Below are 15,151 nucleotides of genomic sequence, written 5' to 3'. Positions count from 1 at the left end.
AACACAACCTCTATTGACTAAAAAAAGTAAACTCCACCATTTAATTAAACACACCTCGAGGTCTCGATTTTGATCACAATAATAACAACCATAATTAACACTAGAACACATTGACTCTAAAAAAACTCTAAATACAACCCCTAAAATAGACAATGGACAAATTGCCCTTACAAATTGCAAACCTAAGTATTTAGTAAATTCACGACAAGAAATTAAGTAAGAGTTGCCATTAAATAATATGGTATAGGAATCGATTACAAAAAGATAAAAAGAAGACAAAAACTAAATAATGTGAGTATTACCTTATTCCACAAGAAGTCAAGAAGAGTAGAAACTTTTTAGTAGAATAATTGAGAAGGGAGTTAAGTAGGAGAAATGGAGTGCTTGAGGGGTTTATTTTGTTTGGGTTTATGGTGTTTTTTTTTCCCTTTTATTTGTTTTTTTTTTTTTTTTTGGTTTGAATGATAGTATATTTTTTTTCCTGAAAATTGAGGGGTGAGCTCCACAGGCCCCCTCCGCCCCTTTGTCCACCAAACCCTCCTCTCTCTCCTCCCTCTCATCTCTCCCTCTCTCTTTCCACCCTCCACTCCGCCTCCCACTGCTTAGCAGTTATCTAGTATAATTATTCTCCATTTTTCCCCCTGAATTTAGAACAAGTCCTCTTTTATTAATAATTTATAAAAAAATTTCTCTAATGTAACTTAAATAACATAATTATCCCTTTTATATTAAATTAAATATGCTTCCTCTCTGTAATTACAATTAGAATCCTAAAAAATCATGCTAATTATCGATCTCAAATGACGGGTTTCAAGAATTTAGCAAAAAAAAAACACTCTCCATGTTGTGTAACGTTTTGCATACTTGTCTACACATGACTCCATACTCCATACTCCATAGATATGGGCCGATATATTCAGGTCAAGTCAAAATTGGGAAAAAAAGAGTGTGATTTCCGGTCAACCCGATTGACTTAAATCAAGTGCATAGAAAAAAAAAAAAACAGAACGGGTCTACCAATTTGAATTCAAAAAAATACTTAACGTTACAATTCTTCTCCTCCAAACCTAAAACCAAGAAAACAAAAAAAATAAACCTTTCCTCATTTCTCAATCACATCTCTCTCTCTCTCTCTTGATTGGTTCATTGATGGAAGACTCTTCGTCAAGAATCCATTCAAGAAAAGCTGAAGAATCAGGTTTGCCCTATTTTTTTTCTTTATATATCTTCATTTCTTGATTCAAGGTTCATCTTGTTTATTTATTTGTTTGACAGCATTGAGGAGATATCAAGCATCAGCATGGTTAGAAAGCTTCTTAGAAAGATCAATAGGTTTATCAACACAACCAACAGAACAAGAATTTGTTTCTTGTTTAAGGAATGGTCTTATTCTTTGCAATGTTATTAATAAAATTCAACCTGGTTCTGTTCCTAAGGTACATTTTTTTTTTTTTTTTTTTTTTCTTGAATTGTTAAAGTTTTGATCTTTATGGTTGTTTTTTTTAAGTATTATAGGTTATTGAGAGTAGTAATACTTCTACATGGTCCATAACCTCGGAAGCTCAACCGTTACCTGCTTATCAGTATTTTGAGAATGTTAGGAATTTTTTAGTTGCTGTTGGGGAGTTGAATCTACCTGCATTTGAAGCATCAGATCTTGAAAGGGTAATGGTTTATTAATTTTTTCAAGTTGGAACTTGATTTGGATTACTATGGGGTTAAGTTAATTTGGTTGGTATTTGGATTTTAGGATTCTTTGGATGCGGGATCGACAGCTAAGATTGTGGATTGTATACTATCACTGAAGTCGTATCACGAATATAAACAATGGGGTGGTGTGATTAATGGATCTTCTAAACATTTGAGATCCCCAATGGTTAGCCGTACAGCTGGAAGGAACCAGTTGCGTGTTGCTCTGTCGAATTCGTCAGCTGAACCTTGTAGGCATTTGGATATGTCAGTTGGTAATGAAAAAACCTCTCTCCCAAGGAGAATGACAGTGGGAAACTTGAAGGTTTGATTGCTGTTGTTATTAGTTAGTAGATAATTTTTCATAATTTTGTGATTAGGAATATTGGAAAATTTTGTTGCCTATGGGCATGTGTGTGTTACAGAGTTCTGTTGTGTATTATGTAGATTCAATTGTTGAAGCCTTTGTTGAGTGTTTGCTCGAGTCAAAGGAGAATATCGATCAGAACCTTCTAGCATCCTTCCGTGATGGGACAAAGGTGATAAATTAGATACTTGCTTTGACTTATCAGTGAGATTCTATTTTATTGGATATAACTTATAAGCAATATCTCTGGTGCAGGATTCTATGAAGGTTTTCAGTAAGATAATGTCAAGTTGTTTGCAGGGACAACAACATGATCACTCTCCGGAGGTGAGTTTACTTTAAGTTTCAATCATATTTGTTTTATAAAAGACAATAACAGATAGAAATGATTTCCGCTGTAAGATGATGACTTTTTTTCCTCCTCTAGGTCAGTAATAAAGTATCCTCTAGCAAATTAGTATAGTCCACCAGTAGCATCCTAATAGTATGTTTTATAATTTACTACGTGGAAATAAAATTTTAGTGTGCATACCTCCATTTAAATCTGTATACTGTAATTGCTCATATTTTAAAAAAAAAAAAACGTACAAGAGTGGGAAAGAAATAGAGATGCATTGACTGTTAATAAAATAACAGCATTATGAGATTGTTACAAAAAATATATTCATAGTAGTCAATTCTGTTTGACTAGTAAATTTCTAGTTTAACAGAAGTTCTTTTACAGTGCCATAACAATCACCAGTTTTTTCTTGCACATGTTTAGAATCTGGAATGTATGAGGCAATTCTTTGTCCGGATTTGAAGTTAGACTGTATCTATCCCTCTTGTCTCAATTTCCTAATTCTTAAGTAATGAGCAATTGAGCACGTATTTATTCTTTGTTCTCATTAAATTGTAGTTCAAGTCAATCGGAAGAGAACCTTTACTAGATACAAGTTCAACAACGTCCACACTTACAGAGAGCTCATCTACAACTTCAAAATGTAAGGTATGTTATCATTTCCTTTATCATCCTAAAACCCTGCCTCTATTTTTTGGTTCTTTTGGGTGGATGAATGTTTTGGTCTTCTTGTTTTGAATACAAAACATTTAACAAATTGCATTTATTTGCAGTGAGCATTTAGTTTCATGTTCTGGTGTGATATTGCTAATGTCGTTTTGTTTGCAGCTGTTGTCTTGCTTGGGAAAGGGCAATTGCAACCATTGGCACATACTCAAAGTACAAGAGAAAGATCTTTCGGTGTGTTTCCTTTTCTTTATTATCTATGGATGAAGAGATTTTTATTGTTACATTTCTAATACTATGTTATTATACTATAAGCATATTAATAAGGAATTAATGATTAGTGATCATAGCTTAACGAAGTGAAATGCAACTTGCTGAATCTGTTTATGTCTGCAGGATCTCAAATTGTTGCTATCTACAACAAAGAGCGAATTTAAAGTCTTACAATCCCAATTGCATGATGATTTACAAGTACTAGGTATGTTCTCATTTGGAAAGAAGGTTTATGTGGAGAAATGGTGTATGTTCCTATTTGTTTGATTGCAAGTTTAATTTGTTATCTCCTGTTTTGATGCCTCAGACTGTGTCCCTAACTTTATAAGTTTATAAAGTGATCTCAATACTAACCCTGTTAGCAAAAAGGTATCTATGTGATTTTCCTGATACTGGGCTCTAGAGCAACCAGACCTTATATAGCCATTTACAGTACATAGGATGATGAACTTGTAATAATTGCTCATGTTCCTCCTTAGAAAGGCTTCAGTGTTCTCCACTATTGCAGGGGACAAGGTTCAAGAAATGTCAGTTGCTGCTCTTGGATATCAAAGAGTCGTAAAAGAAAATAGGGATCTTTATAATATGGTTCAGGATCTCAAAGGTTAATTTACTTTTGAAAATTTGATTATTGTCATTATTAAACTTTGAAGTAATAGGAATGAAAGGAGATTCTTGAATGTGTGCCTAATTAGCCTTTCCATTATAGGAAATATTCGAGTTTACTGCAGGATTCGACCAGCCTTTGGTACTGAAACAAGAAGTACTGTTGACCATATTGGGGATGATGGATCTCTTGTGGTGGTAGATCCATTGAAACCAAGCAAAGAAGTGCGGAAAATTTTCAACTTTAATCAGGTCTTTGGCCCAACGTCTACCCAAGGTACTTCTACATCCATACAGTCAATGCATTTTTTGGAATTCAACCTGCTTGCACATCTCACCTGATTTTTGTTTACTTTGCTAGATGAAGTGTATAAGGAAACCCAACCATTGATTAGATCTGTCATGGATGGTTATAACGTGTGCATATTTGCATATGGTCAGACAGGGTCTGGCAAAACACATACCATGGTGAGACATTGCTGAAAACATAGAAGCATTTATTCCTAATATATGTTCACTATGGACTTCTATACTACTTCAACTGTCTGAATTTTTGTCACTCTGCTTTCAGTGTGGTCCTTCAGGGGAATCATCCAAGGATATGGGGATCAATTATCTGGCTTTGAATGACCTCTTCCAGTTATCGTGTACCAGGAAGGATATTGTCGACTATGATATTCAAGTTCAGATGGTTGAAATTTATAATGAGCAAGTACGAGACCTTTTAACAGAAGAAGCATCAACAACAAAATATCCTTTCTTTTTTGTTTTACTCTTCGTTCTCTTCACAATACAAATTATGATAGTTCAGCCCTACTATGTTTATTGGAGTCCTTAATGATTGACAAGTTAGAGATACGGAGCTGCACAAGCAATGGTGGTTTGAGCCTTCCTGACGCTAAGATGTATGTTGTAAAATCCTCAGCGGATGTTCTAAGTTTAATGAAGCTAGGTGAACTGAACCGCTTTGTGAGCTCAACTGCAATGAACATACAAAGCAGTAGATCCCACAGGTCTGTACTTTTGGTTGTTTGCTTAGATTCTTGATAGATTATTTTTGAAGATGATAATGATGGACTATCCATTCGTGCCTGCAGTGTGTTGACTGTGCACGTGAATGGTAAAGATACTTCTGGAAGCATACTAAGGAGCTGCCTACATCTAGTGGACCTTGCTGGGAGTGAGAGGGTGGATAAGTCTGAAGTTACTGGAGACAGGCTTAAGGAAGCACAACATATAAATAAATCGCTCTCATGTTTGGGAGATGTGATCACTGCACTGGCTCAGAAGAACTCTCACATTCCCTACAGAAACAGCAAACTTACGCAACTCTTACAAGACTCTTTAGGTTGTAATGTGAAGTCAACTCTCTCCTCTGCCTTTTGTTATTATCATTATTTTTTATCTTTTTCAAGTCTAATTGATTTTGCACTTGAGTTGGATGATTAACAGTGTAACTGTGTTGACTCAATCATATGTGCATATTTGTAGGAGGGCATGCAAAAACATTAATGTTTGCTCATGTGAGCCCAGAAGCTGATTCTTATGGGGAAACAATCAGTACATTGAAATTTGCACAAAGGGTGTCAACTGTAGAACTAGGAGTTGCTCGTTTGAACAAAGAGAGCACAGAGGTCAAGGAACTTAAAGGAACAGGTGAACTTGCAAAATATGCTTCCCTTACTGTTTCTTTCTATTTATTTTAATTTAGACAAAATAGAGGCACATTTATGTTGGAACCAATAGTTGACTGTATATGAAGTGGATTTGGGCATGTGTTCTGCACGTCAAGTGGTAGTCAAATGGTTGAACAAAACAATGGGATACTTAACATTATTTATACCGAACTTATGTATATTTCAAATTAAGAAGCCAGGCAACCTGTTTCTTCTTATTCTTTTGGTTAGAAGAGGAACACATTTTTGATAGAAAAACTATTTCTTGTGTATGGAATGATTATAAGCATGGGTTGTGATTTTTTGTTGTTGATGTGCTAATTTGTGCAGGTTGAGACCCTAAAGAAAGCCTTATCAAGCAAAGAAGGACAAATTTTAAAGTCTCCTCGGGATACTGTAAAAATGTCTATGCGCACTCCTCCACGCCCTCGCCGGTTGAGCATAGAGAATTCTGCTGTGAAGACTGAGAAGGTGGTGAACCTGGACAACAGGAAGGTCTCAAAAACCTCTGTAGTTGAAGAAAAGTTCAGGGTAGAGGACATTCCAAGTCGTCCCCGAAGATTGAGCTTGGAAGGACCAAATTACGGAAAAGATCACTTGCAGATCAGAGGGTCAAAAAATGTAGACTCCTTGTAACTTAAATCATCAAAGTTCTGAAGTACTTCTGAAATTGGCACCATGTTTTTGACCTATTTAATTTGTCTTCAACTAGTTGCAGGTATCTGTGAATGGTGCTTATAGAGCAAGAGTAGATCAGTGTATCTCTCCTTACTCTCAATACAATTGCAACAATAGCAGCAGTGATTTTAGCAAATGTGAAAATGCAGAAGCCAGCAACAGCAGTAGAAATCACAGTGATGGCAGTTCAGTGGCAACGAGATATGACACTGCTCCTCGTAGTCCTACTTCAGCTTGCCATAGCAGAATAAGAGGAACAGAAAGTAGGATAAGAAGACCCATCCAATTACCGAAGACGCCTGAGCCTCCAACACTTCCCACAAAGGTGGTTGGGACAGTAACACCAAGTGAGTTCAGTCTTTCCAGGAAATCACAGACCCCTGGGGTCGCTATGAGCACCACGAAAAAAGGATCAATAAGGAAGTCACTCATGACCATAGGGAAGCTGATAAATGCCCCCGATAAAAGGTGAGCATACTACTGTACTCTTCATGCTCAAAACTAAAAGATCATGCAGTGTGGATTTTGGTCATAGAGAAATCTTATAATCTCAAGCATTGCGTACTTTCAGGAACCAGCAGCATCCAGTAGGGACTCTGTCCTATACCACAGTTAACGTTAATGATAAATCAACTCCCGCTGCTGATGCCAGAACTCTGAGGAGACAATCACTAACTGGTGGGCAAACTTCAGGGCTTTCTCGAAGAAGCTCTCTTGGGGGCAATGACTCTTGTGAGTATTATTTTCTGTTTCTTGTTACGGCTTTACTTCACCTGTATGGAAGCAGCTTTTCATCCTTGGCTTATATTCTTTTATAGGTTCAAAAGATAATCGAAATGCGAGGACACCTCCTCCAGTTCATCCATCAACGATTGAAGCGCGAAGGTGGTTTTAGACAACAAATGACAATGATGATCATGCTTGACTTGAAGCTTTTTAACAAGCTGACTTTTAACTCTAAAACACATTCCAACACTCGCTGGAAAGATTGCTAACTGAGATGACCACAATGAAACGTTCGACCCGAGGAAAAATCAACGTGGGAATGTACTGTACGTGAAGGTTTATTTTCGATTTGATCACTTGTCAGATAATCAGCTATGTTTCAATAGATTGAAGGGGGTCATACGTGTATGCCTGATTATATTCTTTTCAGTATCATCTAATGGAAAGGTAGGGATGTAAAATTTTGAATAATGATTTTTCATTTTCTGTCAATAATAAGTTTCTAAATTTTTTTAAGTGACTTCTTGTTTGTAGGCGTTATACATTGATAACCTTTCTTAAATGAAGAAAAATGACTACGCATTTGGTATTTAATCCAATATATACGAGGTGAACAACCATACTATGGCACAAAATCAGAGACTATAGTACCAGAAGTCCAGAAGATGACAAGATATTATTTGGTGTCATTTTTCTTTCAGTTCATAAGTTCAAGAACATGATTAGCAGTCCTCACGAAACTTTGTCGATAAACAGAATTCTCGTACAACAACTCTGAAATATACTTCAAATCTACGTGATACATACGAGCACAGAATTCATGCATGTTTTTGTACTGTAGGCTAAGAAAATGAGTAATCACAGCCATCAAAGCCACCAGACTCTAGAGTGAAGTGTGAACTTAGCTGTGGTAGGACTCCACGTGTTTGACACCACAGTGTCTCGATTCTCATGCAAATCCACACGTACAACGTTCATGCATCAGCATCAACATTGTATTCACTCCACAACGTTGTTATATATACGGGCCGCCCAAACTGCAACTCAAATCTTAGCTTGAGAATCCCAAGAACTGCTTCAAAGTTTCTTGAGAGAAAGAGAGTGGACAAGAAAACGAAGAGATCGAGAAAGAGCACCAAATCAAGCAAGAAGCAGGGGAGGAGCCTTTAATGTCCCTTAATCATGTATCTAGACTTTGCAGGTCTGTTAAGGATTCGTTGGATGTTTATGCCAAGGTTCTTGGCTTTGTGTTGATATATTAAACATAAAATACATGAAGAGGACGGTAGAAGACGAGCAGGGTACATCCATTGATCAATTGTTCTTCAATGACCCAGACGGTTTTATGATCGAAATATGTAGCTGTGAGAATCTTAAAGTTGTTCCTGCTGACTCTGTTGGACACATGCATAAGAGAGTAAGAGACTATGTCAGCAATACTATTCTCCAAAAAAAAAATCAAAATGTACAATAATAACACGTTTTATTTTCCTTTTCAAAACCTATTGCATTATTACAAAACATGCTACAAGTGGGAAACCATACCCTCTAAAAATAACACGTTTTATTTTCCTTTTCAAAACCTATTGCATTATTACAAAACATGCTTCAAGTGGGAAACCATACCCTCTAAAAACAAATTTATTAGAGCATTCCCAATGCAAGTACGTCACAAATATTCACCTCCATTATTCTCTTTTCCAACGTTTTAAAAACAGCTTAAAACAAAAAAAAAAAAAAAAAAGTCACAAATATTCACCTTCACGAGTTACTGAATCTCATTTAAAACAGGCTTACCAAACAAAAAAAAAAAAAAAAAAGTCACAAATATTCACCTTCACTTAGGCAGTATTTTCTCTCTTTTCCACCGTTTTGGTGAAAAACAAAGTGAGGCTGCCCAATGCAAAAATAAATGTTAATCTTGGACGGAATGTTGGATTCCGTCTGAATGTAAAAATCGAAAAAACGCGCCGGACGGAATGAAACATCCCGTCTAAAATTAAAAAAAAAAAAACCGAAAAAACACGCGAGACGGAATGAAATATTTCATCCGAAAAAAAACCGATTTTTTAAAAAAAAAACACACGAGACAGAATCCAACATCCCGTTTGAAATTCACAACTAAGCCACCATCTCAGTTGAAAATTTTACCTTCGTTTTTACTTGGAAAAATAGTCACCACCATATTCACCTTTGCATTGGGCAAATGATTTGAACCATAAAGAGATGAATAAAATCACATTCCCACAGTATCCACATGCATTTTGGATTTGCTACTAGCGCTTGTAGTCGTCATACTATTGGATTTGCTATTAGCGGTTGTAGTCGTCATACTATTGCATCAGTAGAATTTCACCGACTACCCATGCACTTGTGTGAATCAAGTTGATTTAGAGTGGAAGAGTTCTCCACGAAAAAAAAAAAAATTTTCTAAAATGCAGAATTAAACATTTATATTTTCAGTTGAGAAAATTCACGTACCATACAAATTATTCCAATCGACATCAATTTTCACTAGATTTTTGGAGAACCAGTTTTTAGTTAGAGTGTACTACTTTACATGTCTAAAGTCCATGGCCCCATTTCCAATTATCTTTAGTCAATTTTTCATTGCTTTCAAACATAGACAAGGCTTTCAAGCTAACTCTCATTTTCTTACTTCAACCAGCTTTATAGCAACACATACACATTCCCTCTCTCTTTGAGCAAACCAAGCATCATAGGTATGCTACTTTACTAGTCTTTCAACTTGTATGTTTCTTTCTTCATAGTTTTAGTTAAGTGAGTTCTAAGTAAATTTTTTCCCCCAGTGAACTTAGTGCATAATATTGCCTGTAGTAGTATGTTTTCATTCAGGAAAGTTTCATTTCTATTCAAAATCAGTTCAGGGTTGCTAAAGATTAACTCTTTATTAGCAAGAATGGATTAAAATGAGTTCTTTTTTGGCTTCTCCAATTACAGTGACTAGCCCTGCAAGTTAGAACATCTTTGCTATGCAAATTGAAAAAATTTGCATGTTAAAAATTGTAGAAATTAAGTAAGAGGAGTGCAGAAGGATAGTTTGATGACCTGAGACTTGTAATCATATGGTAAGAAGTCTCTCTAAACTCCAGTTTTCCAAGGATTAGTTAGTACCGACTACGGACGACATGGTGACAGTGATTAACTAATTAGAGCCCCTGCTTCAAAAATTTTGGACTGGGGGAGTTGAAATACAAGTGTAATTCAATGGTTTTGTTGCGTTGGGAAACAAACCTCAAGTAGTATATTACCATAAAATGGACTCTTGTTTGATAATTGGTGTTAAGAAACTTTTGGTTTTGCCCAACATTTGGTATTTGAGGGGATTAAGGTGTAGTCATGGCTTTGTATATGCGTTATAGTGTTAGCCCATAGCCCAAACTGATTGCTTGAAGGCCGAATTCTTACTAATCTTTGCAGCCTGGTAGTCACCGTAAAGTTCTTATCGCATTTCCATCATCTTCAGTGGTGATTTGGTAGTAGTCAAAACAATGTTCTAGCTTGAATTCTCCCAGCAAAATTTTCTTAATCCTATTTGTCCATTAGATTAATCATGAGTCCTGTCTTCATCATCACTTTTCTTGCATGTCTCTGATATTATTTAGAAGGCAATTTAGAGTTTATTGGTTTCAATTGTGTCTATATTTATTGACATATTTGAATGAACTGCAGTTAATTGTATGCAGAAAATCATTGTTAGTGATGGAACTGCTCTTCTCCTGTTATGCTGAATCTTATCCTGTCCGATGCTCAAACTGGAATTTTGCTGAGAAAAGCCTACATACAAGTCGATCTAAGCTTTGTCTCACAAGAAGTGCTCAATTTGTATGTGGTAGATTAAATCCCAAAAGGGGTTCATTGCGATTCTGGGAACTTGACCATCAGAACTACTCCAAGAAAAAAAATTATAACCAACGTGAAGTGTCTAAATTATATGGATCAACTAACTCGGATGGGATTGTTGGGAATGAGGACATGGGAAATATTTGGGATAGGGAGGTATCGTACCCGAAGGTTCTAGTTCCCGGTCTGCCCGATGAAACCACTGGAGATAGTGGGTCTCCAGTCAGTAGTTGTTTTTGGGAATGGAAACCGAAGTTTAATGTGCATTATGAAAAATCAGGGTCTGAAAATGTTAATGCCCCATCAGTGCTCCTTCTTCCTGGTTTTGGTGTAGGTTCTTTTCATTATGAGAAGCAATTGAAGGATTTGGGTCGTGAATATAGAGTATGGGCAGTGGATTTTCTAGGACAAGGTATGTCGTTGCCTGTTGAAGACCCTGCCCCTTTGGCCAAGGATAGTGCTTCGGGAGAGATGGATTTGGTGTGGGGTTTTGGAGAACAAGCTGAGCCCTGGGCAAATGAGTTGGTGTACTCGATTGATCTGTGGAAGGACCAAGTTCGTCATTTCGTAGAAGAGGTACTTTTCTGGGTTTATATATCTACTATAATCTGGTATTGTTTCAATGCGATATTAGTGTCATGATCATCTATTGTTCTGTGGATCCTTTTTTTGGTATTTTTGTCATTCTTTGGAGAGTTGTTTCAAACTTTTACTGTGCAGTTGTGCCTACATACATACTTTATTTGAGACTCTTTATCGTGAATTTTATCACCATGAGGCGTTAAAACAAGTTTGTGTGATGTACTTACCAACAAGTATGATTGATGACTGTGGTTTGGTATTTTGTGCCATGGACGACAGATACTTCTCACTTTGTAGTTGTACCTGTTTCAAGAACTACATTTGTAAGCTCCCAAGAGAGTTTGTTCCATTTCATTAGAGCAAGGGTATCAAATCCATAAGAAAAAGAAGTCTGGACTCTGGACTTCTGAGAGCAGTGAATGTTGAGGCATTTCAAATTTCAATGCATAAGTGCAATGAGTTTAAGGGGCATGAACTGACCAATGGGCAAACCTTGTTTAGCACGATACTTCAGTTAAAATTCAAGCTTAACGTCATGACAATACATGTTTTCTGTGCTTCTGAATGGTCAAGATTGTTTAGCTTTCCTGCTCTTCAACGGTCAACGACTTCTGTAATAAAAAAATTTATCAATAGTTTCTTTTCGACTTTTGGTATGTGGTGAAAAGAAATGTGCAAAGGATGCATACTTGCTGATAATGTTTTTCTTTACGGCAACTGATCAGCAGTAGATATATATTTACTCCAGAACGTTAAAGATGTAATCTGTTCATTCTAGAATAGCGTGTTAATGTTTTAATTACTGCACGTGCCAGCATTACTGTAATGAAGCAATAAACTAAATGGCTTACTCGTGTTACAGGTTATAGGTGAGCCAGTTTATATAGTGGGGAACTCACTTGGAGGATTTGTTGCACTCTACTTTGCAGCATTCAACCCTCAGCTAGTGAAGGGTGTTACCCTGCTCAATGCAACACCTTTTTGGGGATTTCTTCCTAATCCCATAAGATCACCCAGATTGGCAAAGATTTTCCCATGGGCTGGCACCTTTCCTCTACCTGCCAGTGTCAGAAGGTTCACTGAAATCATGTATGTGCAAGCATTTTTTTTTGTTGTATATTTTCCAATTGACCAATTCTAAATTTCAATGTGAACTCGAGGGATCCATTTTCATCATTAACTTGGAATCTGCTATGATATGGATTTTTTTTTATCAAGAATAGACTCCGTATTCTTGAGAAATGAAGAGAGCAGAGAGCAATATGTTGGTTTGTTTCTCACTATGTGAACTGAAACAATGAGGCCAAACTGTATCATTTGCCATTTCATCTTAGTCACATAGAATAGGAATGCTGTGTCCTTTATTACCCCAGAATTTGTCGTTCTGTAGACGATAAATAACTGAATCATTTCTTGTTTGATTTTAGCTGGGAAAAGATTAGTGATCCCACAAGCATAGCAGAGGTGCTAAAGCAGGTTTATGCTGATCATTCAACAAGGGTCGACAAAGTCTTCTCTTGTATACTTGAAACAACAGAACACCCAGCAGCTGCTGCATCATTTGCCTCTATTATGTGCGCTCCCAAGGGACAACTCTCCTTTGAAGAAACTTTATCTAGGTAGGCATCACTTGAACCTGAATGGACTGATATGCTACTTGTTACATCCCTTGTTTTGGGCTAAGTGCAGTATTATTGCAGGTGCCAAATAAATGATATTCCCATATGTCTCGTGTATGGAAAAGAAGATCCATGGGTAAAGGCCATTTGGGGTCTTCAGGTAAAAAGGCAGGTACCTGAAGCTCCATATTATGAGATCAGCCCAGCTGGTCATTGTCCTCATGATGAGGTTCCAGAGGTATAGCTTCTTTCGCTGATAATTGTTCATTTGGTATACTATAACAAACGGCTTACTGTTGATGTCCTATAAAGGGAATAGTGGAATACACTTCAAATCTATTTCTATGCTTTCCCAGTTTTTGGGATATAATTTAGATAAAAATGTCAGTTACTGCGAAATCATGGGTTTCCTGTTTTCGTGATATCTAACCTGGATTTTCAACAGGTTGTGAACTATTTGCTTCGCGGGTGGATCAGAACACTAGAGTCCCAAGGTTCTGTTGCATTGCCTCTCATGGATGACCCCAAGCCTATTCAATATGGTGTCTCAAGGGATTTGGAATTTTTTAGAGATGGTTCACGAAAATCAGTGAAAGTACATATTTTTGGATCCAAATTTTCTGTATGGAAAAAGATAAGCTCTTACATTAGGTCTCGCGTGACAGAGTTAAAGTCGAGTTAATGGAAGAATTGTTTTCTTATGCTAATGTAACTGTTACAGTGTATAATATGTTGTCACCATGTATAAATACAATTGTTAGTCCAAATGTAACATATTGGTATACCTCAATGAAAAGTCCTTTTAACCATAAGTACGTTAGTCTTTTGTTTTTTCGATAAACATTGCATATATTGAAAGCTTATCACCCGAAAGGATTAGAGTTTGCATCCAGCATATACTTCGGAAGATGCTGCACCTCCAACTGATGACAAGTCCATCCAGCTAGTAGGTGTGCATCCCCATTTGAGAGTTTACTTATCCAGTTAAAATTACAGAACTCAAACAAACTAACTTGGTTCATTACAGATTTTTGTAAGGCTGCTAAAACCCACGAGCTATCTGTGCCCTTCAAGGCATTGATTACATTGGCGCAGTCCCCCTCCAACAAAACCTTAGTCCTCCTTAATCTTTTTGCCAGCAGTACAGCCACCTCTGCAGCCACCATCTCCGCTTCCTCTGGTTCTTGTGCCTTGAACCTACGAATTGCTGTGCCCACCAATTGCCCTTCGTCATCCCATGCCAGACATCCAGCTCCAGCCCATCCTGTGTCCCTATAAAACGAAGCATCAAATCTGATTACTAGACAGTCATTTGGCATAATGGGGAACAAAATATCTAAAGGATTTAAATTCAGAGGGTTGGGAGTATTTGTCTGTTGAGTTGATTCTTTGAATGCCATAAGGCATTTGTCTGCTGCCATGCTGCACCTCCTTAGCAAGCTTCCCCTATGGGCTGCCTTGTGCTCGAATTTGGTAGCATTTCTGGCCTCCCAGATGCCATGTAGTAGGAGACAGCTAAAGGTTCCAGCTCGCCTTACTGGTTCCTCATCCCTTGTGCACCAGTTCAAGAATTGCTGTACCCAGGCCCTGAGGCTACCTCCTTGAAGATTGTGGACCCTTAAGCTTAACTCAGAGTCGTACCAAGCTGCTCTTGACCAATTACAATCAAAAAACAAATGTTGATCAGACTCTGTGGTCCTTCCACAGAATGGGCAAGCAAAGTCTCCCACCATCTGCCTTTGTTCCAGCAATGATCCCAAAGGTAAAGCTTTCATATATAGTTTCCATAGAAACAACTTGATATTTGTAGGAAGCTGGGCTCTCCATATGTGATCCACAGTGCTCTAACTGTAACTGGATGAGCTGCCACTCCAATTGGCTTTATTGAGGTGTGTGTAGACTGACTTGACAGTCAAGTCTCCTTTCTTAGCGCCACACCACTTAATGACATCCTTCTGAGCTCCTTGTGGTCTCACCACCACCTCTTGAATCCTCTGGCTGATGAATGGATGGAATAACCCATCAAGTTTGCCAGTATCCCATCTATTGCCATTGGCAAGAAATA

The 15,151-nt window shown here is 37.3% G+C and overlaps 3 protein-coding genes across 3 annotated transcripts; 2 read left to right on the top strand and 1 right to left on the bottom strand.

Moving 5' to 3' along the window:
* Positions 1-942: 942 nt before the first annotated feature.
* On the top strand, positions 943-7,537 carry LOC147484147 (P-loop nucleoside triphosphate hydrolases superfamily protein with CH (Calponin Homology) domain-containing protein). Its single transcript, XM_086579718.1, has 20 exons — positions 943-1,198; positions 1,276-1,436; positions 1,516-1,665; positions 1,751-2,014; positions 2,115-2,228; positions 2,312-2,383; positions 2,955-3,044; positions 3,225-3,296; positions 3,459-3,540; positions 3,844-3,939; positions 4,045-4,218; positions 4,303-4,409; positions 4,513-4,691; positions 4,790-4,954; positions 5,039-5,289; positions 5,433-5,590; positions 5,942-6,238; positions 6,330-6,763; positions 6,867-7,027; positions 7,114-7,537. The coding sequence occupies exons 1-20, from the start codon at positions 1,150-1,152 to the stop codon at positions 7,188-7,190; spliced, it is 3,153 nt and encodes a 1,050-aa protein (XP_086435844.1). The 5' UTR covers positions 943-1,149; the 3' UTR covers positions 7,191-7,537.
* A 2,192-nt stretch (positions 7,538-9,729) lies between these two features.
* On the top strand, positions 9,730-13,898 carry LOC147484146 (pheophytinase, chloroplastic-like). The gene is made up of 6 exons (XM_086580120.1): positions 9,730-9,772; positions 10,715-11,461; positions 12,330-12,556; positions 12,895-13,086; positions 13,168-13,324; positions 13,532-13,898. Exons 2-6 carry the CDS (start codon positions 10,745-10,747, stop codon positions 13,766-13,768), a joined length of 1,530 nt encoding a protein of 509 aa, XP_086436246.1. The 5' UTR covers positions 9,730-9,772; positions 10,715-10,744; the 3' UTR covers positions 13,769-13,898.
* A 51-nt stretch (positions 13,899-13,949) lies between these two features.
* Positions 13,950-14,861, bottom strand: LOC147484145 (uncharacterized). The gene has a single exon (XM_086579717.1). It carries the CDS (start codon positions 14,859-14,861, stop codon positions 13,950-13,952), a length of 912 nt encoding a protein of 303 aa, XP_086435843.1.
* Positions 14,862-15,151: the final 290 nt, after the last annotated feature.

Source organism: Coptis chinensis, chromosome 8 (assembly GCF_015680905.1).
Source record: "Coptis chinensis isolate HL-2020 chromosome 8, ASM1568090v1, whole genome shotgun sequence".
In the NCBI taxonomy this organism is placed as follows: Eukaryota; Viridiplantae; Streptophyta; class Magnoliopsida; order Ranunculales; family Ranunculaceae; genus Coptis; species Coptis chinensis.
Note: the sequence above shows the minus strand (reverse complement) of the source record. Positions and strands in the feature narration are given on the sequence as shown.